Source organism: Lissotriton vulgaris, chromosome 9 (genome assembly GCF_964263255.1).
Source record: "Lissotriton vulgaris chromosome 9, aLisVul1.2, whole genome shotgun sequence".
Lineage (NCBI taxonomy): Eukaryota > Metazoa > Chordata > Amphibia > Caudata > Salamandridae > Lissotriton > Lissotriton vulgaris.
In genome coordinates, this window is record NC_141697.1 from 1242230904 (window position 1) to 1242257086 (window position 26183).

Genomic DNA, 26183 nt, shown 5'->3' on the forward strand with positions numbered 1-26183 from the left:
AGTGCAAAAAATATGGGGGTGAGATGGGATGGTAGTTTATCCTTCTCTGCTCACATCCAGCAGGTGTCAGCGGGGTCCCTAAACAAACTCAGAAATCTTCGTAAATTTCTTGACTTGCTGCCAGAAGACTGCCGTAAAGCTGTAGTCCATGCGACTGTCACATCGAGGCTGGACTACGCCAACGGCCTCTATCTCGGCTTGCCAAAGTATTTGACCCAGCGTTTACAGACCGTACAGAATGCAGCTGCGAGGCTTATCAAACATATTCCTTTTAGACATCATGTCTCTCCGCATCTGCGCGGTCTGCACTGGCTATCAGTGGCCAGTAGGATCAAATTTAAGGCTCTGACCCTGGCTTTCAGAGCACTGCAGGGTAACTGCCCTAACTACCTTAAATTGAGACTTCCCCGATACCAGCAGTTGAGGTCTCTTCACTCAAATACACTGAATCTGTTACATGCTCCCCGAGCCTTGAAGGCCCGGCTTGGGGGTAGGACTTTCTCCGCTGGGACGGTAAAATTGTGGAATGCTTTGCCTTTGTCTATTCGCTCTGCAACTTCAGAGATTTGCTTTAGGAAGACATGGCTTTTTAATCAAAAAATCTAACACCACTCCATTTACATTCAGTTGCTCACATAGCGCCAGGACACCTCCGTGTGAGGTAGCTGTTCGCGCTTTAGAAATATCAGTATTATTATTATTATTATTATAATGCACTTAAGAGTATATGGTATGGCTATTTCATAGAACAGCTATAAGGAGATGGTTACGAAAGCTGTAGAGGGGCTCAGCTCATGCTAGGGCACCCTTTCACACAAAACCAAGCACTCTACCTCCAGGATTGTCGAGGCCTACCATAGGAGTGACTTGTAGGTGCATATGTGTCTATATATAAGGTAGATATAGGTATATTATATCTAAGTAGGGGGTGATTACACCACCTTACCCAAGCTGAGTGATCAGCCTGTGGTGTCAGTTTGGAGGGCCTGCCAGGGGTGGCATAATACATGCTGCAGCCCCTGGTAGGCCTTGGATGCACTTATGCCCTGGGTACCTATGGTACACTATACAGGAGATGATATGATCATGAGAGAAGGTTATAATCAACAATGTTTGGATCTACTCTCTGACCACAAATTCTACAGAGTCATTAACACAGATCCTACATCAAGACTACAGAGAACCATCTCACTTATGGTCACTGAGGCAGAAACAAATGACTGGATCTCAAAGAAGGATGCGGAATTCCTAGAAGTAACCAATCCCAGGATACCATACTTTTACTCTTTACCAAAAACCCAAAAAGCACTCAATCTCCTGAAGGATTTTAACTATCAAGAGGAGAATATGATCCTGGTAGGGCTCGATGTAGAGAGCCTCTACACGAGTCTCCCTCAACAGAAAACTCTGGACACTTTGGAAACAATAATCTTTGATTGTGATTGGGACTACAAGACCCCCGAGGCATTTTGTTTTAGAATGCTGCAGGATGGCCCTCACAGAAAATTACTTTCAGTATAATGACACCATATATCAACAGTGCCATGGAACTTCCATGGGAAGAACGTTCGCTCCAAGTGTAGCGGGCTTTACGTGAGCGATTTGGAGTCCACATATATCAACAACAACACAAACCCCTACCACAAACAGATTTTATTTTGGCGTCGTTATATTTACAATATTATCGTAATCTGGGAAGGAGACATGAACAGCTTTAACAACTTCCATGTATGGCTTAATACCAAAGACAAATGGCTAAAGTTTACCCTCACGGCAGACAACAACCGACTAGATTTCCTCGACATTACAATCTATGCAGAGAACCAAACATTACAAACCAGGACTTACAACATATCCACTTCAAAAAACAGTTTACTGTCGTATCAAAGCTTCCATCTCAGGCCCCTGAGAGAAAATCTCCCCTACAGTCAATTTCTGAGACTACGTCGGAATTGTAGTAAAACCTCAGAATACAAGGCACAAGCTAATGAACTATGTGGAAAATTAAAAGAGAGAGATTATCCTCAGCGAATCATTGAAAAATGCAGAAAGAGAGCGAGATATCAAAACAGAGAGAGTCTCCTAGAATCAACACTGAAACCGACTGAACCTGACTTAATGACCTGCGTTACCACCTATGGCCCAGCCAGCAACAGCATCATAAAGACTGTTAACAAAAACTGGGGAATTCTAACTTCTGCAAACATTAATTGGCCTAAACCAAGATTCGCAAATAAAAGAACGTGGAATCTGAAGGACATTTTGGTCCACACAAGACCACCCCCCAAAAGACTAACAACAACAACCAATCTTCTATGGAATGCGACACCGGTCCAGGGACATTTCCCATGTGGATCATGTTCAGTATGCCCAATAACTAAAGTAACTAAAGAAATACAACTTACACCAGACTTCAAGTGGAAATTAAAGAGCCAAACGAACTGTAACACCAGTCATGTGATCTACATGATCACATGCCCGTGTGATAAACGTTACATAGGCATGACTTGTAGGAAAGTCAAACAACGCCTGTGTGAACATCGCAGTAATGTGAAATGCAAAAAAATCACCACCAAGATGTCGAGTCACTATTTGGAAGCAGGACATACAATAAATGACCTTAACTGGGTAATCTTAGAGACACTGGGCAACAAAGACCACAACGCAGAAAAATTCCTATTTGAAAAAGAGCAGAGGTGGGTACGTAGACTGAAGACGGATTCAGAAGGATTAAATGACAATATTCCGTGGGGAAGCATGTACAAATAATTTCCCCCATGAAACTGTAAATTCCCTGATTCATAAAAAGTTGCCGGAAAAGAGTGATCACAAAACATCGTTGTAACATGGGCCTGCAACTTCCCGTTAAAATACTATCTAAAGTGAGCGCAGGGCACTGCACATCTCCTACACTGGTAAGACATGAGGTTCACTTGATACACGGTGTGGACACAGCTATGATAAAGTAGATTGATGGTCCATTGTGCCTATACATACCACTCACTCAGATAATAATGGAATAATAACCACCATTTGTTTTCCTAAACCAATAAGTTGACTAACCTTAGTCTTACAAATACATCCCAGATATTACAGAAATAAGTCTTAATCGGGTTGACATAGTCTCTCTACAAGTGACGATAGAGACCTTGATATATGACTTCAAACACAGGTTTGAGAAACCTTGCTCGTTTTAGATTTCGGCATTTAAATACCATTTGGCCATCCAAATATTCCAATCATAAGGAGAATATTCCACTAAAAAAAGAGAAAAAAAGAAAAGATCTAATCGCGGCAACCAGTCTTTCTACGGTTCCCATTGCACCTAAGGGATAAGATACGAACCCGGAAGTGAATCCAACTTCCTGAGCCCAGACGGCAGAGTCAGCACAAGCCGTGCCCTAGGAGACTGCAGGTAGCGTGGAGCAAGTGATCCTCGCCGACGAAACTGTAACGTTATTTGTTTCTTTACACTTTTAAAACTTGGTATCGTTATTACAGAAGGTCTCCCTGACCCGCTGGGACTCAGTTGAGGTTTAAGAAACCAATAACACAGGTACGTGAGAAATGAAAATGTACTTAACGATACTCATTCGATAATTAGTCGGAGCAACTTGGGCATAAGAACGGCAATAGTTTTAAAACAAGCATTGGAAATGCAATAGGTCTCGCAGCATTAGAGTTAGTGCTTTTAGAATTGTTTATGGGTTTTTTTGTAAATCTTTAGCATTTTTGTTTCCTGTAGCCAATGCTAAAGAATTTTAAAAAAAAAAGCCATAAACATTTCTAAAAGCTCTAACTCAAATGCTCCGAGACCTATTGCACTGTGTGAGGGTGAGGGGTTGAGGGTGAGTGAGGGTAAGTGAGGGTGAGGGTGGGTGAGGGTGAGTGAGGGTAAGTGAGGGTGAGGGTGGGTGAGGGTGGGTGAGGGTGAGTGAGGGGTTGAGGGTGAGTGAGGGTGAGTGAGGGTGAGTGAGGGTGAGTGAGGGTGAGTGAGGGTGAGTGAGGGTGAGGGGTTGAGGGTGAGTGAGGGTGAGTGAGGGTGAGTGAGGGTGAGTGAGGGTGAGTGAGGGTGAGGGTGAGTGAGTGAGGGTGGGTGAGTGAGGGTGAGTGAGGGTGAGGGTGAGTGAGTGAGGGTGGGTGAGTGAGGGTGAGTGAGGGTGAGGGTGAGTGAGGGTGAGGGTGAGTGAGTGAGGGTGAGTGAGGGTGAGTGAGGGTGAGTGAGGGTGAGTGAGGGTGAGTGAGGGTGAGTGAGGGTGAGTGAGGGTGAGTGAGGGAGAGTGAGGGAGAGTGAGGGTGAGTGAGGGTGAGTGAGGGTGAGTGAGGGTGAGTGAGGGTGAGTGAGGGTGAGTGAGGGTGAGTGAGGGTGAGTGAGGGTGAGTGAGGGTGAGTGAGGGTGAGTGAGGGTGAGTGAGGGTGAGTGAGGGTGAGTGAGGGTGAGTGAGGGTGAGTGAGGGTGAGTGAGGGTGAGTGAGGGTGAGTGAGGGTGAGTGAGGGTGAGGGGTTGATGTTGAGGGTGAGGGGTTGAGGGTGAGTGAGGGTGAGTGAGGGGTTGAGGGTGAGTGAGGGTGAGGGGTTGAGGGTGAGGGTGGGTGAGGGTGGGTGAGGGGTTGAGGGTGAGGTTGGGTGAGGGTGAGTGAGGGTGAGGGGTTGAGGGTGAGTGAGAGTGAGGGTGAGTGAGGGGTTGAGGGTGAGTGAGGGGTTGAGGGTGAGGGGTTGAGGGTGAGTGAGGGGTTGAGGGGTTGAGGGTGAGTGAGGGTGAGGGTGAGGGTGAGTGAGGGTGAGTGAGGGTGATGGGTTGAGGGTGAGTGAGGGTGAGTGAGGGTGAGTGAGGGTGAGTGAGGGTGAGGGTGAGTGAGGGTGAGGGGTTGAGGGTGAGTGAGGGTGAGGGTGAGTGAGGGTGAGGGGTTGAGGGTGAGTGAGGGGTTGAGGGTGAGTGAGGGTGAGGGTGAGTGAGGGTGAGGGTGAGTGAGGGTGAGTGAGGGTGAGGGGTTGAGGGTGAGGGGTTGAGGGTGAGGGGTTGAGGGTGAGTGAGGGACCGCAAAGCTATGGGGGGCAGAAATACCACAGGAGGGGGCTATAGCATAAATACCACTGGGAGTTGATAGAGCGGGAAAACGGCCAGAGATTTGCAGGGCAGAGAGAGCACCACAGCGAGACAGCAAGGTGCGAACTCTGTGAGATATTGTGACCGGCGCACGGTGGGGCATTCCCAGGGTAGAAACGCACTGGGACAGTGGCAGGACAGAGAACCTGCGCGAAGCTGGAATGGCAAGAAGATCTCTGGGGTTGGTATGGGTTGAGTACCACTAAGGCCGGTAGGAGGGGTGTACCACGTGAGACTGGGGAGTGTGAAATAGGAGCAGCTTTGTGAAAAACGCCGGAGGGTGGTCTGTGGAGAATTTGGAGATTATTGAAAGCATGGCGGCGCCCCCAGATGTTCTTGTTCTGCGTACAGTGTTGTGGACGCGCAAATAGCCGGCTCACGGCAGCAGCGGCGGTGTTGTTTTTGGCATATGCTGCGCTGCGGGAACGTGTCGGGGCGTTATTTCTTGTGAGAATATAATGTACATGTGTCAGAAGCGGGAGCAGAGGGAGTGGGAAGATGGAGAGACGGAAGGGTGTGGGCAGAGAGAGCAGCGGTAAGAGCAGGAATGGGGGGGGGGGGGTTGAGTAGGGAGCAGCTGAGAGGAGAAAAGGGAAAGGGGCCAGAGAGGCGCTGCCAGTGGAGCCAGCAGAGAAATTTAGAGATCGGGGAAAGGGAATTTACACAAAACCTGACCAGAAGGTGTAGAGAAGTGAAGAAAGGGAGCGAGCACTGGGAAGTAAAACAGAAAGGGGTAGAGTTGTACCGAGAGTGGAAACAAAGGAAACGGGGATGAGAGACGGGTAGGGAGAGGCGGAGATATGCAGTGAGATCGAAAACAGGAGGATAGAATGGAAAGTGAACGGCCACGAAAACCCCAGAGAGTGAGAAGGAGAAAGACAGAGGGAATCAGACAGGGAGCAAAGATAAGGGGAAGCTAAACATAACAAGCAGCAGAGCACGGCGTCAGTGTTGGCATTGATGGGGGTAGGGGGGAAGTGGGGATTTAAAAAAAAAATGCGACACGGCGGGCAGGGGAGGGGGCGGAGCGGGTAAAATAAACAAACAAGACGGAGGGAAGAGAGGGGAGGGGGAGGAGGAGAAATGCTACACGGCGGGAAGGGGAGGGGGCGGAGCGGGTAAAACAAGACGGACGTGCATGCGCTTTTAAGCTCAATGCGCATGCGCATTGAGCTTAAAAGTCACGGGCACTGCAAGGAATCGCCACGATTCCTTGCAGTGGATAAAGAGTGGATAAGCCCCCATAGTCTTGCTTGCTCGATGCGCATGCGCATCGACAGGCGAGACCTAAAGAATGCGATGAATGTATGCCAAAAGTTGGGCCATAAGCCGACATAACACACAGTAAATAAACCAAGCCGAATTGAGAGTAGAACGTTAAGAAGGGCATTAATTCTAAATACCGGCGGCTTGTTTAATTGAAATAAAACGAACGATTAAATAAGATAAGTAGAGGTTGCATAACCTTTGTTATTACAGTGTGATCACCTGAAAAGATAAACGAGCCAAACTTCTGCCATAAAAGAGTGAACACCTGAATGGGCATACGGATGTATATTTTTAATATAAAATAATTGTTGAGTTTAAATGGAATACATAAGAAAACGCGCTTCTTAATGAAAGGGACACATATTCAATAGAGACGTCTCTTCACATTAAGAGCAATATAAAAGATTTTGACAACCATTGTAGAGAGAGAGTTGACCCTGAACATAAACTGGAGGTGGTCTATTGAAATATTGTTTTTAAGTGCTACACTACAATTAGCGCTCTAAATGTTCCTGGTACAATACACCAGTTAACTAGTTTTGTGTAAAACCCGCATCCCCTACCCTGCTGTCTAGTTTGTCTATTTTTTACCTACAGGTACTGAGCGACCTCAAGGACTTTAATCAGAAATCTCCAAAAAAGAATGGCTCTTTAGGAAGTACCTAGATTGCCAAAAAGACTAAGAGACGCCCTTGGTCTCTTCACTATCTACACCTTGGTCCTGAAGAAAGCCCTATTGACCTATCGGCTATAGAGGGCTGAAACATGTCGACCTACTTCACTTATCACTTTGTGAGAGAGTGATAAAAACTCTCAGTCACTTAAATTATTTTTAATATCTCTGAACGCAGAATAATAAAATCTATGAATCTGGAGAGAAGGGATGTTTAACTTTTTCACCTCACTTTGCAAAACCACATCACTGGCCACTACTGCTCTTAACTAAGGGTAAAACCTTCAGGTGGAGGGTGCATAACAAGAGAACCCTATGATTATGCACACACGTGAGAGGGAAAGCGGAGAACCAAGAAATACCGCTTACATTACCATCAAAGTCAAGTGCATGAGGGTTTTTTACTGGGACTAGCAAGAACGAACCGGCATACCCTAGTTATGCAGGACAAGTGATCCTTCTCTCATGATCATATCATATTGAACTTAAGGAAACCGAAAGGATCACATATTCCTTCTCCCCCCCCCATTTGATATTTGACACTATACAGGAGCTCACAGAGGTGACCCAATACCCAATCTGGTATGTACCTAAAGTACATGGAGTCCATTTTATAGGGAGAGCAGATAGCCTGGGGCCGTGAATAGCAAGATCCCAGGCCAACTAAGTCGAAAACCAGCAAAACACTAGACAAAAAGTTGGGGTAACCATATAGTCAGATATCCACCTTCCTACAATCAGGGGAATAACCTGGGCCTCTATAAAATAAATTCAGACAGGTTTCAATCCTTGTGTACAGGCCCCCACTACTATCGTGCTTAGAATGACTTTCAGCATCTGGGCGGTGGACGGCACTAGAAAAGCAGACATGTGAACATTATGCAGGAAACTGTCCATGGTGGTTATTAATGTGCACAAGGAGGCCTCTGGGACCATGTAAGAGCCTGAAAAGAAACGAAAGAGCCAAAGAGTTTGCTTTTGTGTACTGCAGTAATCTCTCTGAAGCATGGAGTCTACCAGCCTCAGGTGTTGGCTAGAACCACAGAAGATTACGGGATGTCTGTCCTCAAGGCAGACGCCAATACTTATTTACCTCTGATGATGGTCGCTGATCTCCCAGTCAGACTACCCCTATGCAGCAGTATGTTCTCTAGACCCCGGGAATTGGGACAGCAGGTTTCACATAAAAGATTAATCGTGCTGCTCTTTACGGTAAATCAATCTTCAGACGTCAGCAGGAATGTTTTTACAGCAATGGCAAAGTTAAAGTTCTAGGCTGGGGATATATACATCAACTTCCACTGAAGTAGAAATGAAACAAGGGATTTGCTGACGGTAAGCCTGCATTTATTAGATAATAATTTACTATTTTCTTGATTGGGGCCCTCAAAGCTAGAGCATTTGAACCCCAGGATCACTGTTTCTAGTTATATGAGCCACTGGGGATCAGGGCAGGAAGGCTGTGTGAACAAATGGCAATTCAACCACTCGCCTGATCAGCCCAATACCCAGATTATCATCCTGCTGTCTATTGCTTGCCTCACCACCTTCAGTTTCCCAATGGTATTGATCTGCACGGATCGATAACAGGTCTACTAAATGCGAATGAGCAATAGCAGTAAAGTCCTTTGACTTTGGCTGTACAGCCCTCTGCTGCCTTTCTTATAGGTTTCTGCTATAGTAATGCCACGTACATACACAAGCTGTGCCCACATTGCAAGTAAAATAGAGAGATGGAAATACAAAACATTTTTCTCATAATTTATTTACCGTGCCTTCTTTTGAAGAGCGTATGTCATCACATGGTCTTTTGTTCGACTTCCTTTTTATCGAGTAGACACTGACAAACTGGACACCCTGCTCTACCACTCCCTCCACAACCCTACCTCCTTCCTTCAGGGCAGCATCTCAGACAATGGCCCTTGTTCTAAATTTACACAAAGAGGAGGTGCATTTTCCCAAGTGATCCATTATTAAAGTCTATGTATTATGGCAACTAAAGTTATTCTAGAGGTTCAGTGTCAGAATCCACCACCACTGCGTGTCGCAGAGCACATGGCGTGGTTTTTGATGGGAAAACACGATTAAATAGCATACCCTCTTTTACATTTTTGCTTTTATTATTTATAGAATAACAGTGAAAAAGGCCACTGGGGATTCCATTCATCAGGATAGAGGGAACGGCAAGAGTGCAGAGTTATCAGGAGGTTTGGAAAGATTGCAAGTCAAGCCACTTTCTTGCAGCAGTTCTGAAAGGACAGGTCTCTTCCAGGAAGTGCACACAGGAGAGGTGATTGCCCAGAGAGACACAGGATAAAGGATGTGATAAAGCAGATCCAACGTTTGACAACACATCTTTGTGACTCAAAGCAAGGGCGGACGGAAAGCTCCTCTAGATACAGAGCTTACTTATATAAAGGTATTATGTGGCTGCTTTATGTAGAACAAACTTACCAGAAGCAACCGAAGGCTGTACATGGCCAGAAAGGCAAAGGAGTGTGATCACTGACCGTGTAAAAATTGTAGAGGGGAGTTGATCTGCTCAGTGGCAGGGGACCCTCCAAGGCATGCAGATGGATGAACAGAGTAGAGGTCTTGCATCCTATACTAAATCCCAGCACGGGAAGGCACAGCACTTGGTTCTACAGCTTGAGACCGTCAATACCAAGAAGATCTCAGTACTCTGTGCTGCCAGGGGACAGCAGTTAAAAGGTAGAGCCCGAGGGGTGAGAGATGATAGTACGGGGCCTGGTCTGACAGCTCTACCAAGAGATGTGGTGGAAGAAAGAGTCCTTCGGGATGGAGGGGTGAATGTCCATGGACAACAGTTTGGTCTGACAGCTCTACCAAGAGATGTGGTGGAAGAAAGAGTCCTTCGGGATGGAGGGGTGAATGTCCATGGACAACAGTTTGGTCTGACAGCTCTACCAAGAGATAGGGGTGGAAGAAAGAGTCCTATGGGGCATAGGGGGTGCATTTCCATGGACAGAGGCTTGGTATGACAGCTCTACCAAGAGATGGCAGAGGAACACAGTCCCTAGGGGTATAGGGTCTGCATGTCTAGGTACAGGGGCTTGGTTTGACAGCTCTACCTTGGACAGCAGTGGCATAGAGGGACCTTAGGGGTATAGGGGGTTCATGTGTGGAGGCAGAGAATTGGGTTGGCTGCTCATTCACAGCATGGCAGTGGGATAGAGGGTCCTTAGAGCAAGAAAGGAAGTATGTGTAGAGACAGCATTGGTTTGGCTGCTCATTCACAGCTTGGCAGTGGAATAGATGGTTCTTAGAGGTGGAGGGGATGCATGTACAGAAACAGAGGCTTGGTTTGACTGCACTCCCAGACCACAGTAGTGGATGACGGGATCTTAGGAGCGGAGAAGAAGTATGTCCCATAACAGACGTGTTTGACAGATCTCCCAGAACACTGCAATCAAATAGATGGTCCTTAGGGGTGAAGAGGATGCTTGGGGCTTAGACTAGAAAATGGGTTGGGAACATTTGGGAACCCAGGTGCCCCCTGACCTTATTATCTATTATAAGGACCCTAGACAACTTTAAACAGCCCCTCTGGGGCAAGGGATAGAATATACAAAGGGACATGAATTAAACTAACAGAAAGAACAAGGTTGCCAATCGAAACGATATGAAGGCCTGGTCACCAGTGTGATGCTTTAAGTTGTCTTCAGTGCCTACAGGCTAGGACAGTTCTCTCAAATGTCCCCAGGAATGAGTGATGCACAGTGACAGGGCACTATCCGAGGAAGCACCACCCTTTACCATAGTGGAGAAAGTCAGGCAGCTTTTAATGCACAGCCTGCTCCAGGTAGACTTGTGGGACGACTCTATATCAAACACAGTGAGAAACCTAGCAGTGCAATGCTCGGGAGACAACTGCAGGTGGGTCTAGAAAGAAACATCACAAAGAGGTGATTGGAAGAGGAGCAAGGGGCCAGACCATAACACGACAACCCCACAAACCTTCCTCCTCTCCCCCCCAGTCTTATAAGGCAGTGGTCAATGAAGATGGATAAGACATACGCACTGGTACTATGATAACACAGCACCCCAGCACTACGAGTCACTGAAGACCACAGAGCCCTCCGAGAGCCTTAGTGTTAGCCTTAATGACGAATCACCACAGGATCATAAACTGGGGATGTACCAAGCAGCCACTTGAGAATGGTGAAAAGAAAGATCCCCAAAAAAAGAATAAGAAACAAATGCAGGGGAAGCGGGGACCATGAACAGCTTGAGAACATCGGGCTGGCGTGTGGATACTAAAACAGCAGACCGCAATAAGGCCTCATGGGAGCTAATAGGTAATGGAAAAACTGAAGGGAAATGTTACATTACTGCAAGACACAAGAGGTAGACTCGAGAAACAAAGCCAAGACAGACACATTCCAGGATATCCCCATACTCGTTCAGGTTACATAACACAGGCAAATCAACACAGAAATATATATCTATTGAAAGGTAGTGAACCTGCCAGGGTTCTATTGAGACACGAGACACGCAAATGACAAACAAGCACAGAAAAACCAAGAACCTGTTCTAAAAGAAGTTGGCTTTAGAGACACAAAGGAAAATGTCCATGTATGCCTAGATGAAAATTGGAAGAGGCCCAATCTGTTAACACAACATAAATGGAATAAAATGAACAAATAGCCCAAGGTAGGCTCCAGTGACTGGTCCCAGGAAGCAAAGCTTGCTGGAAGGATAGGTATTCCTGTCTGGAGCGACTGAAGGCCAAACAAAGAGACGTCAGCATGGACCATGCAAAGTCCGCCTAAGATGGAAGGTTTTAAAACTCTAGAGCTCAACGTGGGAATACGCCCACAAGACGCTGTGCACAGGCATCAAGAGATCGCTTCAGAGCATCCACATCCTGCAATATACCTATGGATCCAGTCCTGCCACATCCGGACATTAGAGTCATCGGCATGGTACAGCTTTATCATGGCCTTCAAGACATCCTTTCAGTTCAGGCCCACCCCGGCACAACAGCCATTGGGCCAGCTCAGTCACATCCACAATAATAGCCTTGGGGTCCATTCTGGCCTTCTAACCATCGGCCCAGTTCAACCACCATCCAGACATTGCCGACATAAGCCCAGTTCAGAGGGAGCCCGGCATTACAGATGAAGTTCAACCACAACCCAGCATTACAGATGCAAATCTAGTTCACACAGTGAGGGGGTACAGTGAGGGGGGTGGAGTGCTGTCAGTGAGAGGGTGCAGGGGGTGGTGCGATGTCAATGAAGGGGGCGGGTGCTGTCAGTAAGGGGGTGCAGGGGGTGGGTGCTGTCAGTGAGGGGCTGCAGGGGGTGGGGTGCTGTCAGTCAGGGGGTGGGGTGCTGTCAGTGAGGGGTGCAGGGGACGGGGTGCTGTCAGTAAGGGGGTGCAGGGGGTGGGGTGCTGTCAGTAAGGGGGTGCAGGGGGTGGGGTGCTGTCAGTGAGGGGCTTGCAGGGGGAGGGGTGCTGTCAGTGAGGGGTGCAGGGGACGGGGTGCTGTCAGTGAGGGGGTGCAGGGGGCGTGGTGCTGTCAGTGAGGGGCTTGCAGGGGGAGGGGTGCTGTCAGTGAGGGGTGGGGTGCTGTCAGTGAGGGGCCTGCAGGGGGCGGGGTGCTGTCAGTGAGGGGCCTGCAGGGGGTGGAGTGCTGTCAGTGAGGGGGTTGGGTGCTGTCAGTGAGGGGATGCAGGGGGTGGGTGCGGTCAGTGAGGGGGTGCAGGGGGTGGGGTGCTGTCAGTGAGGGGTGGGGTGGTGTCAGTTCAGTGAGGGGCCTGCAGGGGGCGGGGTGCTGTCAGTGAGTGGTTGCAGGGGGTGGGTTGCTTTCAGTGAGGGGATGCAGGGGGTGGGGTGCTGTCAGTGAGGGGCTTGCAGGGGGAGGGGTGCTGTCAGTGAGGGGTGGGGTGGTGTCAGTGAGGGGCCTGCAGGGGGTGGGGTGCTGTCAGTGAGGGGTGCAGGGGACGGGGTACTGTCAGTAAGGGGGTGCAGGGGGTGGGGTGCTGTCAGTGAGGGGTGCAGGGGGTTGGGTGCTATCAGTGAGGGGGTGGGGTGCTGTCAGTGAAGGGTGCAGGGGGCGGGGTGCTGTCAGTGAGGGGGTGCAGGGGTGGTGTACTGTCAGTGAGGGGGTGCAGGGGGCGGGGTGCTATCAGTGAGGGGTGCAGGGGACGGGGTGCTGTCAGTAAGGGGGTGCAGGGGGTGGGGTGCTGTCAGTGAGGGGCTTGCAGGGGGAGGGGTGCTGTCAGTGAGGGGTGCTGTCAGTGAGGGGTGCAGGGGACGGGGTGCTGTCAGTGAGGGGGTGCAGGGGGCGTGGTGCTGTCAGTGAGGGGCTTGCAGGGGGAGGGGTGCTGTCAGTGAGGGGTGGGGTGCTGTCAGTGAGGGGCCTGCAGGGGGCGGGGTGCTGTCAGTGAGGGGCCTGCAGGGGGTGGAGTGCTGTCAGTGAGGGGGTTGGGTGCTGTCAGTGAGGGGATGCAGGGGGTGGGTGCGGTCAGTGAGGGGGTGCAGGGGGTGGGGTGCTGTCAGTGAGGGGTGGGGTGGTGTCAGTTCAGTGAGGGGCCTGCAGGGGGCGGGGTGCTGTCAGTGAGTGGTTGCAGGGGGTGGGTTGCTTTCAGTGAGGGGATGCAGGGGGTGGGGTGCTGTCAGTGAGGGGATGCAGGGGGTGGGGTGCTGTCAGTGAGGGGATGCAGGGGGTGGGTGCTGTCAGTGAGGGGGTGAAGGTGGTGGGGTGCTGTTAGTGAGGGGGTGGGGTGCTGTCAGTGAGGGGGTGCAGGGGGTGGGGTGCTGTCAGTGAGGGGCCTGCAGGGGGTGGGGTGCTGTCAGTGAGGGGCCTGCAGGGGGTGGAGTGCTGTCAGTGAGGGGGTGCAGGGGGTGGAGTGCTGTCAGTGAGGGGGTGCAGGGGGTGGGGAGCTGTCAGTGAGGGGATGCAGGGGGTGGGTGCTGTCAGTGAGGGGGTGGGGTGCTGTCAGTGAGGGGGTGGAGGGGGTGGGGTACTGTCAGTGAGGGGGTGCAGGCAGTGGGGTGCTGTCAGTAAGGGGGTGCAGGGGGTGGGGTGCTGTCAGTGAGGGGCCTGCAGGGGGTGGGGTGCTGTCAGTGAGGGGTGCAGGGGGTTGGGTGCTATCAGTGAGGGGGTGGGGTGCTATCAGTGAAGGGTGCAGGGGGCGGGGTGCTGTCAGTGAGAGGGTGCAGGGGTGGTGTACTGTCAGTGAGGGGGTGCAGGGGGCGGGGTGCTGTCAGTGAGGGGTGCAGGGGCGGGGTGCTGTCAGTGAGGGGCTTGTAGGGGGTGGGGTGCTGTCAGTAAGGGGGTGCAGGGGGCGGGGTGCTATCAGTGAGGGGCTTGCAGGGGGTGGGGTGCTGTCAGTGAGGGGCTTGCAGGGGGGTGCTGTCAGTGAGGGGCTTGCATGGGGTTGGGTGCTGTCAGTGAGGGGTGCAGGGGGCGGGGTGCTGTCAGTGAGGGGGTGCAGGGGGTGGGGTGCTGTCAGTGAGGGGGTGCAGGGGGTGGGGTGCTGTCAGTGAGGGGGTGCAGGGGGCGGGGTGCTATCAGTGAGGGGTGCAGGGGGCGGGGTGCTGTCAGTGAGGGGGTGCTATCAGTGAGGGGTGCAGGGGGCGGGGTGCTGTCAGTGAGGGGGGACAGGGGGTGGGGTGCTGTCAGTGAGGGGTGCAGGGGGCGGGGTGCTGTCAGTGAGGGGGGGCAGCGGGTGGGGTGCTGTCAGTGAGGGGGGCAGGGGGTGGGGTGCTGTCAGTGAGGGGTGCAGGGGGCGGGGTGCTGTCAGTGAGGGGGTGCTATCAGTGAGGGGTGCAGGGGGCGGGGTGCTGTCAGTGAGGGGGGACAGGGGGTGGGGTGCTGTCAGTGAGGGGTGCAGGGGGCGGGGTGCTGTCAGTGAGGGGGGGCAGCGGGTGGGGTGCTGTCAGTGAGGGGGGCAGGGGGTGGGGTGCTGTCAGTGAGGGGGGTGCTGTCAGTGAGGGGGTGCTTCTACTCCGGTCTCTCATGCCGGTATCGTGTGCTCCCCCCCCCCTCTCCACCCGGGGTCCCCCAGAGCTGCCCTCTGCCTCCCTTGGTTCCACCCTTCCAGGTCCCCCCTCCCCGCCCCCAGGGCCCCCTCGTACCTTCTTCCCGTCCCGCCGGTGCTTCGCCAGCGTCACCTCCCCGTAGCTGCCCTTGCCAACGGGCCGCAGGAGGCAGTACTGCTCCAGCCGGCTCCCCGCCTCCCGCTCCATGCTCGCCGGCCAGCGAAGTACTTCAGCCCGCGGCGTGGCGGGGACGGAGCAGGCCCAGGCGGCAGCTTCCGGGAGCCATGGCAACGGGGGCGGGGCCGGAAGTAGTTCCTGTTCTAGCTACGGAAGTCGTGACCGGCTGCCCTGGACAGGCCTATGATTGACATTACGGCGGCTGCCAGGAGCCATGGCAACGGGGGCGGGGCCTAAATTACTACCTACTCTGTGGCGGAAGTTGGGAACTGCAGCCTAGGACAGGCCTGTGATTGACATCACGGCGGCTCCCTGGAGCCATGGTAACGTGTTCGGAGCCGGAAGTAGAATAGGCAGCTGGCCGCGCGGAGATACGAACTGTAGCGACACGCATATGATTGACATCACGGCGGCTCCCAGGAGCTATAGCAACGGGGGCGGGACCGGAAGTAGCAGGGACACCTGTCCTCGTGGAGGGAGAGATCTTTACACAGCAAGCATTGGCAAAGCCAATAGGGCTGTCTTGGCCAGCTCCTTCCCTCTGGCTGCGACCTCTGGCTCTGTCTTTGACCCCTTGGACTCAGAGGAGCAGAAAGTGAACTCTAGTGTGCCTCCCAGTGAGCTTTGAACAGCTGAACCTTCAACACAGGTCTTAAACCCTCCTCCAGAGACACTTCCTGGAATAACTCACCCATTCCTGGACCCTGATGAGCATCCGGCCCTCACACGAGGACAGCTTTGCAAATATGGATTTTACTCCTGTTCTAACCTAACGCTGACACCTATAAATATGTACCTGAAAATCAGACGTTTTTAAAAAACATGACAACTATTTTTCAAATGGCAGAAATTAGCCCGGAAATGTTAAGTGGCTGGACAGCAGCCCAAATGAAACTTTTTTTGAAATGCTTCACCCCGAAGTTCAGTTATGAACTGGATTACGAACATTGTAAAAAACTGTCAACATATAAATCCTTTGTAGACTCTTTGGAATATAAACATAATCAACCATATATCGGGTTTTCCTTGACTCATGGTGCAAGGAGGTCAATCACCATGTTAAGATTGGGCATTTTACCCACACTATCCTATACAGCAAGATGGTTGCCAGGAGGATCTTTATTGTGCCCCCTGTGCGAAGGGGGAGACCAAAACATAGAACACTTGTTGTTCGTGTGTCCTAATTCAAAAGTATCTACCGCACGGACAAGATTCCTTGCCCCTATCTATCGCACTTGTAGAATCTCCCGAGTGAGTGAATTAATAGAAATATGTAAACAGCCACCAAACGAATTTGTTTGTTATAATTTTTATAAATTTCTTAAATCTTTTTTAATATTGTATTGATTAAAATGTGCAATTATTTCTTTTATTTTCTGTAAAATGTAAATTTGTGGTCCTCTGTTGAGTACCTATACAAATAAAAACTTTTTGACTTGACTTTGACTTTGATGTACCTGAGAGCCTTGAAACTGAACGTGTGTCCCTTGTTAGGTGATCACCCCTCCTGTGAACCTGTAATTGTACATGTGTCCCTTGTTAGCATGGGTAGTCAATCTTGTGAACCTGTAACTGTACATGTGTCCCTTGTTAGCATGGGTAGTCAATCTTGTGAACCTGTAATTGTACAAGTGTCCCTTGTTAGCATGGGTAGTCAATCTTGTGAACCTGTAACTGTACATGTGTCCCTGGTTAGCATGGGTAGTCAATCTTGTGAACCTGTAACTGTACATGTGTCCCATGTTAGCATGGTTAGTCACTCTTGTGAACCTGTAATTGTACATGCTTCCCTTGTTAGCATGGTTAGTCAATCCTGTGAACCTGTAATTGTACATGTGTCCCTTGTTAGCATGGGTAGTCACTCTTGTGAACCTGTAATTGTACATGTGTCCCTTGTTAGCATGGTTAGTCACTCTTGTGAACCTGTAATTGTACATGCTTCCCTTGTTAGCATGGTTAGTCAATCCTGTGAACCTATAATTGTACATGTGTCCCTTGTTAGCATGGTTAGTCAATCTTGTGAACCTGTCATTGTACATGTGTCCCTTGGTAGGATTCCACGCCCTTTAAATTTAATCTTTTAGATACTCTGCTTGGTTTTTGGCAGATTACTTGCCTCCCCCCCTCACCCACTGGCCGGTTTAGGGCCGTCATCTCCGAGGGACCGAGCTGAGAGGTTAGTGGCGGCCATCTTGGAGAGGGCTTTCCTCTTCTGTCACTCGGGCGCCTCTATAAAAACAGAAGATACACTCCAATCTGGAGATTGCTGATATTTTGACCCCTGAGGCGTGAGCCGGGCGGTTGATATTTTTAAACTGTTCTTAAAGCCTTTGATACCCCTTCCCTTTGTGTCCCTTCCCTCCTCCCGGCACCAGCGCTTCACGCTGCATACCACCGCGGCGCTTTGAATCACGCACCGATTTTGGGGTGTAGGTTTCCATGCCCTTTAAATTTAATCTATTAGATATTCTGCTTGGTGTTTGGCAGATTACTTGCCCCCCCCCTCACCCACTGGCCAATTTAGGGCCGTCATCTCCGAGGGACCGAGCTGAGAGGTTAGTGGCGGCCATCTTGGAGAGGGCTTTCCTCTTCTGTCACTCGGGCGCCTCTATAAAAACAGAAGATACACTCCAATCTGGAGATTGCTGATATTTTGACCCCTGAGGCGTCAGCCGGGCGGTTGATATTTTTAAACTGTTCTTAAAGCCTTTGATACCCCTTCCCTTTGTGTCCTTTCCCTCCTCCCGGCACCAGCGCTTCACGCTGCATACCACCGTGGCGCTTTGAATCACGCACCGATTTTGGGGTGTAGGATTCCACGCCCTTTAAATTTAATCTTTTAGATACTCTGCTTGGTGTTTGGCAGATTACTTGCCTCCCCCCCTCACCCACTGGCCGATTTAGGGCCGTCATCTCCTAGGGACCGAGCTGAGAGGTTAGTGGCGGCCATCTTGGAGAGGGCTTTCCTCTTCTGTCACTCGGGCGCCTCTATAAAAACATACGGCTATGGCTCCGCGCAGCGGACGCGTACAGCGCGCGCGCCATACGCACGCCAGAGTCAAGCCAGAGTCCTGCCCGTCTGCGCCCGTCCGCGATCAACCGCGGCACGGGGCTGGACCCCTGATCCTTCAGAGCCAGCGGTATTGCAGGGTATGTCTAAACACCGACTATGTTATACCAAAATGGACCTGCTATCATTCAGTCAGAAATCGGATAGTAGCTGTTTCCATACTTTACTGGCTGATTCACTACCCTCCCACTGTAAGACGTGTAATTTGACTCTGCCACTGTCTAGAGGGGAGGTAAGGGAAGTAGCCAAGCTAAAGCTGCTACTATTGAATTGCAGGTCTATGAGGAAACATAAAGTCGAGATATATGATTTATTGCTAAACAGGGAACCAGATGCCTTGTTTCTTACTGAAACATGGCTGGAAGAAACATCCTCCCCGGAGGTTCTTGAAGCTGTCCCCCCTGGTTACAGTCTGTTGAGATTAGACAGACAAAAACAACGAGGTGGGGGACTAGCCCTAATTTATAAATCAGAACTAGAATGTACGCTAATAAAAGCCACCTTACCTAACACTGAGTGTGGCTTCTTCACCCTAAAAGTAGATCCTAAAAACATGGTAAACGGATTATTGATATATTGCCCCCCAGGGAGTGTGGCTGTATTTGGAAACCAACTTTTAGACCTAGTAAACCAACCTGTAATTAGATATAAAAGGTTTCTTGTCTTGGGAGACTTAAATCTCCATTTTGAAGACAAAGATTGTAAAGAGGCACAAACTGTGATTGCAGCACTGTACTCCGTAGGGGTCAGGCTGTTATCTACAGCCCCCACGCATCAGCTGGGCCATACCATGGACCCTATTTTTTCTAATTGGGAAGGCGTTAAGGTCTCACCCCCGGTCCAGTTGATCTGGTCGGACCACAGCATCGTCCCGTTCGAAATAGAAGATGAATCGCCGCAAATTAAATTTAAAAGACCTTTACCACAAAAGCGCAGGGTCTGGAAGAAATTCTTCCCTGAACTATTCGAACGTGCCTTATTAAAACATCCCCTGCCCCCAGGTAACACTCTACAGGAAGCATGGAACAGTTATGTGAACTGGATGTCCAATGCCCTGGATGAGGTAGCACTGAGGAAAGTAAAAAAATGGTCAGGCGGTTGGGTCGATGTCTCTCAAGTATATGCCCGGCGTTAAACGCCTCTAATACCATGCAAGGGTTATCAAACAAAGAGGCAGGCGCTGGAGACAGGAAGACAGGAAACAAAGTTTTATTCCGACGGAGCAGAACACATCAGATCGGACAACGAGGTATCGTTTCGAGGTGCTCTAACAGCCTCTCTGAGGCTTGGCCTCTTATACACTGGTTTATGGCATGTGACCATTCTTTATTACAATAAAGACACTGTGAAGTATGGAAAGGACATCCCCGGAATCCCCGCTTCAGACCCATTCCCACACATTTCCACAGTAGAGGTCCCCACCCCTTATACAATAGGAGATGGTTATTACACAGCCGGACGTTCCGCCGATTCTTAGAAGGTGTGCGCCTGATCGGATCTCAGAGGGGGGGTGGGGGGCCAGGACCAATCGTAGCTCCTTTGAAGAGGGACGATTCCATACAGTAAGGGGTAATAAACTGTATCCTCAGGCTAGGTGATGACCGGGGATGCGTGCAAACAATCGGGCTCAAAGGAAGGGGTCATCAAAGGAGAGGTATTCATGCAAGGAATGGTCCCGTGTAGACAATTGATGTAGAGGAAGGGGTTTATCAATAGAGGGGTATTCATGAAAGGAAGGGAGGTGTTGGTCAGGCGCGGGGTGTGATTCCCAGGGGCAGAGTCACGCAGAAGAAGAGGTTTTATGACTTGTGCATGTGAGAGCGGGGGCAGCCAGGGTGCGCGGGGGATGCTTGCAGGGTCAGGGGAGTGCGCTGGCGATCGATCGTGAACAGGGAGACCATGGTAGCTAAAACGGCTGCCGTGCATATTTGTACGTGAGTCTGAGGAATGGACAAGATGGCGCAGATGATGTTCAGTTCGCAAACTAAAATTCCACAGTCCTCCCTTTTAACATGTCTCACCAACTTGTCAATTTGGGTCTATCCCCATAAGGCCACGTATTTCTACCTCATAGAGGGGGCTCATGTGCTCAGTTCCGGAGTCCAAAGTCTTAGGGCACATGCAGTTAGCAATGAGTGAACACAAAGGTGGCAAGCATTGAACGCCTAGGCAACACCCACACAGTACCACGAACGGTATCAGTAGAAATGTAAACAACCTCCATCCCCAGTCCTTCAAAGTATCCCAAAACCAGCTCCCAAGCGACCATCCTTCTTGCTCCTGGTGAACCTCTGAGGAAAGTCTGTGGAGGTGCTCGATTGCTTTGTAGACTGAGGGCGAGTTATCTGGCATGTAGGTGCAACAGCTGGATCCGATGATGCGGCATGCTCCTCCACGGTCAGCAAGAACCACATCTAGAACAAGGTGGTTTTGAAGAGCCACCAGGCGGACTGCCTGAAGCTCGGCCGTGTTGTTAGCGAGGATGCCAGCCGTGATGTTTATGGTCGTTTCTACTGCCTGGGTCAGGTGTCGGATGGCGCAGCTGTTTGCCATTGGGCCCCACAGAGGAACAAGTCCCTTCACTGCATCCAGGAACTGTGCCCCGGTGGAGTCGGCTTGTTCGATGTCTCTTGCGCGCTTCTGCCGGTGATGGTTTGCTGGGGCTACATACGTTGGGGGGAGAATGAAGGCGATGTAGCAAGTACCCCCCCAACCTTTCGGGAGCCAAGTGTAAGCTTTGGTGCCACAAACAAAGTACATATTCGGAGAAGCAACAAAGGAGGGGGGATCAATTGAGTCCAATGTCCTGGTGATGTGGCAGGAACTGTGACCCACCAGCTGTGTTCCCAGGCCTTCGATGCACACAAGGCCCGTGACATTGATAACAGACAGAGCTACAGTTAGAGTGGCAGCAGTTCGTTTCCGTAGGTAGGAGAAGGTAGGTCTAGCTGGATTATGGAGCACCTGCATTTCAACTCGTTCTTTGGCAGGGATGTCCATATGGAAGGAGGAACCAGAGGTCAAGGGACAAAAGGGAGCAGACGTCCTTCCGGTTTTGTTCAGCCAGAACCCATAGTAGAAGTGTGACACTGTTTGACCAGAAGTGGCGTTGTCCTTGTGGCTCTCTTGCAAGAGGATCAACCAGGCAAGGCAGGAGCCGTGAACTGAGAAAGGTGAAGGGATGAAAGGGATGGAGTGCCCGGTGGATCCAGCAGTTGGTGGCGTTGGCAGCAAGGTTGTGCTGGTGCAACAGTTGCACGAAGGAATTGTTCCAGAACTCCTTACGCCTTTCTCGGAGCTGAGGCGAAAGGGAGATCAGGTGATGCTCTTTCATAGTGGTTGGCTGTGCAGTGGTCAGCAATATCTGATGAGCGGGTGCGCTTTCCTCCAAGATCCAGAAGGAAGTCATGAGGAGGAGGCAAAAGAGGAAGACAATGAAGAGGGCGATTGTCTTTGATTTGTGCATACTGTCAGTCTTTGGGTTCCTGTAGTGGGTATTTCCGGTTGCTTCCATCATCTTCTTATCTGGCGCTTCCATCATCTTCAAGGTGCTCGGTAGTGGGCAGAACCACAGACTTCATTTAGCTTCTCTCCGGGTAACCCTTGGTTGTGTTTAGGCCACCGTTCTGAGATTTAACTTAGTCCGTGGTCTACTTAGCCGAAGCTCCCTCCTTTCGACGCAGGAAATACCCTTCCCTGGATGGCACAGTGGGATCAGAGAACTTTGCAAGTTCGAGTGCCTTGGTATCAGGATAACAGTTCAGTGATGGCCGATCTTTGTTCAGGAGCTCTTCTTGGGTGTCGACGTTTTCTGTTGTGGCCAGGGTCGAGGAGACCTTCTTACAGTGGTGTGCATGCAGCCAGTGCCGTTTCCCCTCCACTCGAAGGGCCGTCCGGGTGGTGATCAGTACTTGCCAGGGGCCCGTCCACCGGGGTTCCAGACTCTTCGCCCGTTGGAAATTCCGGACTAGCACATAATCCCCCGGTTGGATGTCGTGACCCGGACCCCTGGAAGCATCGGGGAAGGCCTGCTGCACCTGCTGATGAATGACAGACAACGTTTTAGTTAATTTGCACAAGTAATCAGACAGTAGGACGTCCGGGACGTCGTGAATGGAGGTCGGGTTGGGGGCAGTCCAGAGGTTCATCGGTCGCCCGAATACAACCTCGTAGGGGGTCAAATGGTGCTTAGTGGGAGTGGAGCGCATCAATAGCAACGCCAGTGGGAGGGCATCTGGCCACTTAAGTCCTGTGGTGGCCACTATCTTTGACAGTTTTAGCTTCAGTGTGGCGTTGTGTCGCTCAACTAAGCCAGCAGATTGGGGGTGGAAGACTGCATGAAACCTCTGTTTTACACCCAACCCCTTTAAGATTAGTTGGATAACTTCAGCTATGAAGTGGGGGCCGTTGTCGCTCCATAAAATTCGACAAAGACCGTAGTGAGGGAAAAACTCTTTCAGTAGTACCTTGGCAGTAGTCATGGCAGTGTTATCACGGGTTGGATAGGCTTCTACCCATTTGCTAAAGGCACACACAATGACTAATACATACTTCAAGCTTTGGCATCTTTCTAGTTGGATGTAGTCCATCTGGAGGACCTCAAAGGGATGGTCGGGGACCCCAAACCCTCCCCAAGGTACCACAGTTCCTTTCCCAGGGTTGTGTTGCAGGCAGATAATGCATTGCTGGACCAGGCGTTTGGCTGAGTCGGGGATCTTGTCGTTGTGCCAGACCTTGGAGATGAGTTCGATCATGGGGGCAGATCCTATGTGTGCGGGGGAGTGTGCCATAGTCAGTATGGGAATCAGGTACGAGTCAGGCAGCAACCATTTGTTTACATCTTTTGTCCGCCAGCAGCCTTCATCGTCCTTTAAACCCACCCGTGCCCACCCGGTCAGTTCCTGAGGAGTGCTGGCCGACTGGATGTCCCTAATCGTCTCCCTAGCGTCAGTCCATTTTTCTGCTTGTGACCTGGTCACATACATGCATGTCATCGTCCTATTCTCAGCTGTGGTTCGGGCAGTGATGTCGGCCAGCGCATTTCCCTGTCCGACTAAGTCCGTCACCTTCTTGTGTGCCTGACATTTGATCACTGCTAATCGTTTGGGGAGGAGAACTGCTTCAATCAGGGCGGAGACTAGATCTCCGTGGAGGATGGGCGTGCCGTGGGACGTCAGGAATCCCCTTTCCCTCCACAGGAGCCCAAAATGGTGTACCACTCCGAAGGCGTACTGGCTGTCCGTGTAAATGTTTGCCGTGGTCCCTGCCCTATGATACATGCTCGTGTGAGGGCAATCAGTTCTGCCGCCTGTGCGGATCGTTGTGTGATGCGGGCTGTCTCAATTACTGTTCGGGCTGTTGTTACCGCATAGGCAGCTGAAGTGGTGCCGTCTGGGAGTTTGATGCAAGAGCCGTCTACCCATAGCTCTCCATCAGGGTCTGTGAAAGCAGTGTCTCGGAGGTCAACTCTACTCCTAGTCTGTTCGTCCGTGCGGGTCACACAGTCGTGTATAGGGGGCACATCGGGGTCATTTTCAGGCAAGGGCAACAGTGTGGCAGGATTCAAAGTCGTGCATCTTTTCAGAGTGATGTGGGGTGCAAGTAGTGTCAATTCGTACCCAGTCAGTCGTGCACTAGTCAGGTGTTGAATCTTGGTTTGGTTCAAAAGGGTGTCGACCGCATGGGGTACTAACACAGTGAGGGAGTTCGAAAGTACGATTCCCTCGCTCTGATGGATAGAGACAGCAGCGGCGGCTACTGCTCGAAGGCAGGCAGGCAAGGCTCTGGCTACGGGGTCAAGAGTGGCAGAGAAGTAGGCACAAGGGCGTTGCTTAGGGCCGATGGGCTGAGTTAGAACAGACAATGCGCATCCCTCCCTTTCGTTAGTGAAGAGGGAGAAGGGCTTGGAGTAATCTGGTGTTCCCAGAACAGGTGCTGAACAAAGGGCATCTCGCAACTCTTTAAAGGACGCTTGACATTCGGGGGTCCAAGGGAGCGGGAAGGGGACATCTTTGGCCAACAGGGAAAGTAGAGGTTTTACAATGAGACTGAAATTTGGTAACCATTGTCGGCAGAAAGAGGTAAGACCCACCAAAGAACGGACTTGCTTCTGTGTTTTTGGGACGGGGGTGTCTAGGATGGTTTGGATTCGGTCGGGCGTAAGTTTCCTCCCTTCTTTGGACAGGAGATGGCCTAGGTATGTCACTTGAGGCTGGCAGAACTGCAATTTCTTTTTGGAGACTTTGTGGCCATTTTCCGCAAGAAAGTGTAAGAGTTGGATAGTGGCCGTGATTGCAACTGGAGTGGTGTCGGCCGCCAAAAGGATATCATCGACATATTGGATCAACACCACTCCATCTGGTAGCTGGACGGTGTCCAGCTGTCTTTTGAGGGCCTGGCTGTAAATGCTGGGACTTTCAGTGTAGCCTTGGGGTGCTCTACAAAATCGGTACGAGCGGGCTTTTAGGGTGAAGCCGAAGAGGTAACGGCTGTCTGGGTGGATGGGGATAGAGAAAAATGCATTCTTGAGGTCGATAACAGAGAAGGTGGTGGCAGTAGACGGGATGAGGGTCAGAATGGTGGTGATGTCTGAGACTACGGGGTACTGAGGCACAACCACTTTGTTAACCTCTCGCAGGTCGATGATGAAGCGGTACGCTTTCTCATCTCCCTCGCCTTGTTTCTCAACAATGGGGAGGATAGGGCTGTTGCAGACATTGCTAACTACTTCCTCTACCACTCCTGCATCTACCAGGGACTGAATAATCGCTACCAGTGCCTTCTTGCCCTCGGGTGATCTCCGGTACTGTGGGAGTTTTGGGAGCATTGCGTCTTGTCGAACAGTTATGTGCACAGGGTCAATCATCATCCGTCCTACGTCAGAGTCGTTTTTGGCCCTTAGATACGGAGGCAGGGTGTCGAGCAGAGACAGGTCAGCAACAGTTATAGAGTACATATGTCGCGCGGAGCAGGATTTGGACATGTTCGGATTGTCATACAGGATGACTCGGACTCCATCTGGGGAACATCTAATGGTAGCTCGGAAATGTTTTAATAAGTCAATACCCATAATGGCGTCAGGGGAGTTGGAGGAGAGCAGAAATGTTGTGTCAGTTGGGTTGTTTCCTAGGTCGAAGGAGATAGGTACGGACAGGGGATTAGTGGAGGGCGTCCCATCAAAACCTATCGATGTAATGAGTGAGCCAGACAAGGGTGCCCCTGGAATCAGTCGTTTTGATAACACACTACGTGTCGCCCCAGTGTCTACCAAAAATGGAGACTTAGTACCCAGGACCTTAGCGGTGACGTAAGGACCTTGCTGGTCAACACAGAGCTCGACTGGATCCCTCCCTTGCCCCTGGCAGTCCTATGCAAAGTCAGGGGCGTTCTCACAGTCAGATAATTGATACTGGTTCTGTCGGGGACGGTCAAACGTGTTCGATCTTCCTGGTCTGTCATTGCTGGTGTCATTTGTGTACCCTCGTCCTGCCCTCTAGTCTTGGGGCCATTCGTCATGTCCCTTGTCTCTTTATTTTTAATTATGTCCAGAAGAACCGGACATTGAGACTTCCAATGCCCGAATCCTCTGCAAAATGCGCACTGATTATCCTCTATGTCCCTACGTCCTGAGTAGGGAGTAGGTGTGCGATCCTTTGGGGGTGGATTTCTAGGGGCGGCTGATTGGTAGCTCCCCCTGTGGGGTTCTCTTCCGACTGCCACCCCTTGTATCTGGGCTATCATCACCCTTTCTTTCAAATCTTTCTTCTTTCTCTCGGATGCCCTATCATTCTCATTCTTTTGGTGTTCGTAGTACTGAGCCATCTGAAGGATAGCTGCGGGTTTGGAGGCCCCCAACTACTCTCGCTCGTCTGTAA

General features: G+C 50.8%; 1 protein-coding gene across 1 annotated transcript in view; it reads right to left on the reverse strand.

Annotated features, from left to right (window-relative positions):
* Window positions 1-15334, reverse strand: part of NEK4 (NIMA related kinase 4) — a 278651-nt gene extending 263317 nt beyond the window's left edge. The window contains exon 1 of the mRNA XM_086939417.1: window positions 15159-15334. Coding sequence (XP_086795543.1) covers window positions 15159-15269 — 111 coding nt within the window. The 5' untranslated portion in view covers window positions 15270-15334. The remainder of the gene's footprint in view (window positions 1-15158) is intronic.
* Between the last annotated feature and the right edge of the window lie 10849 nt (window positions 15335-26183).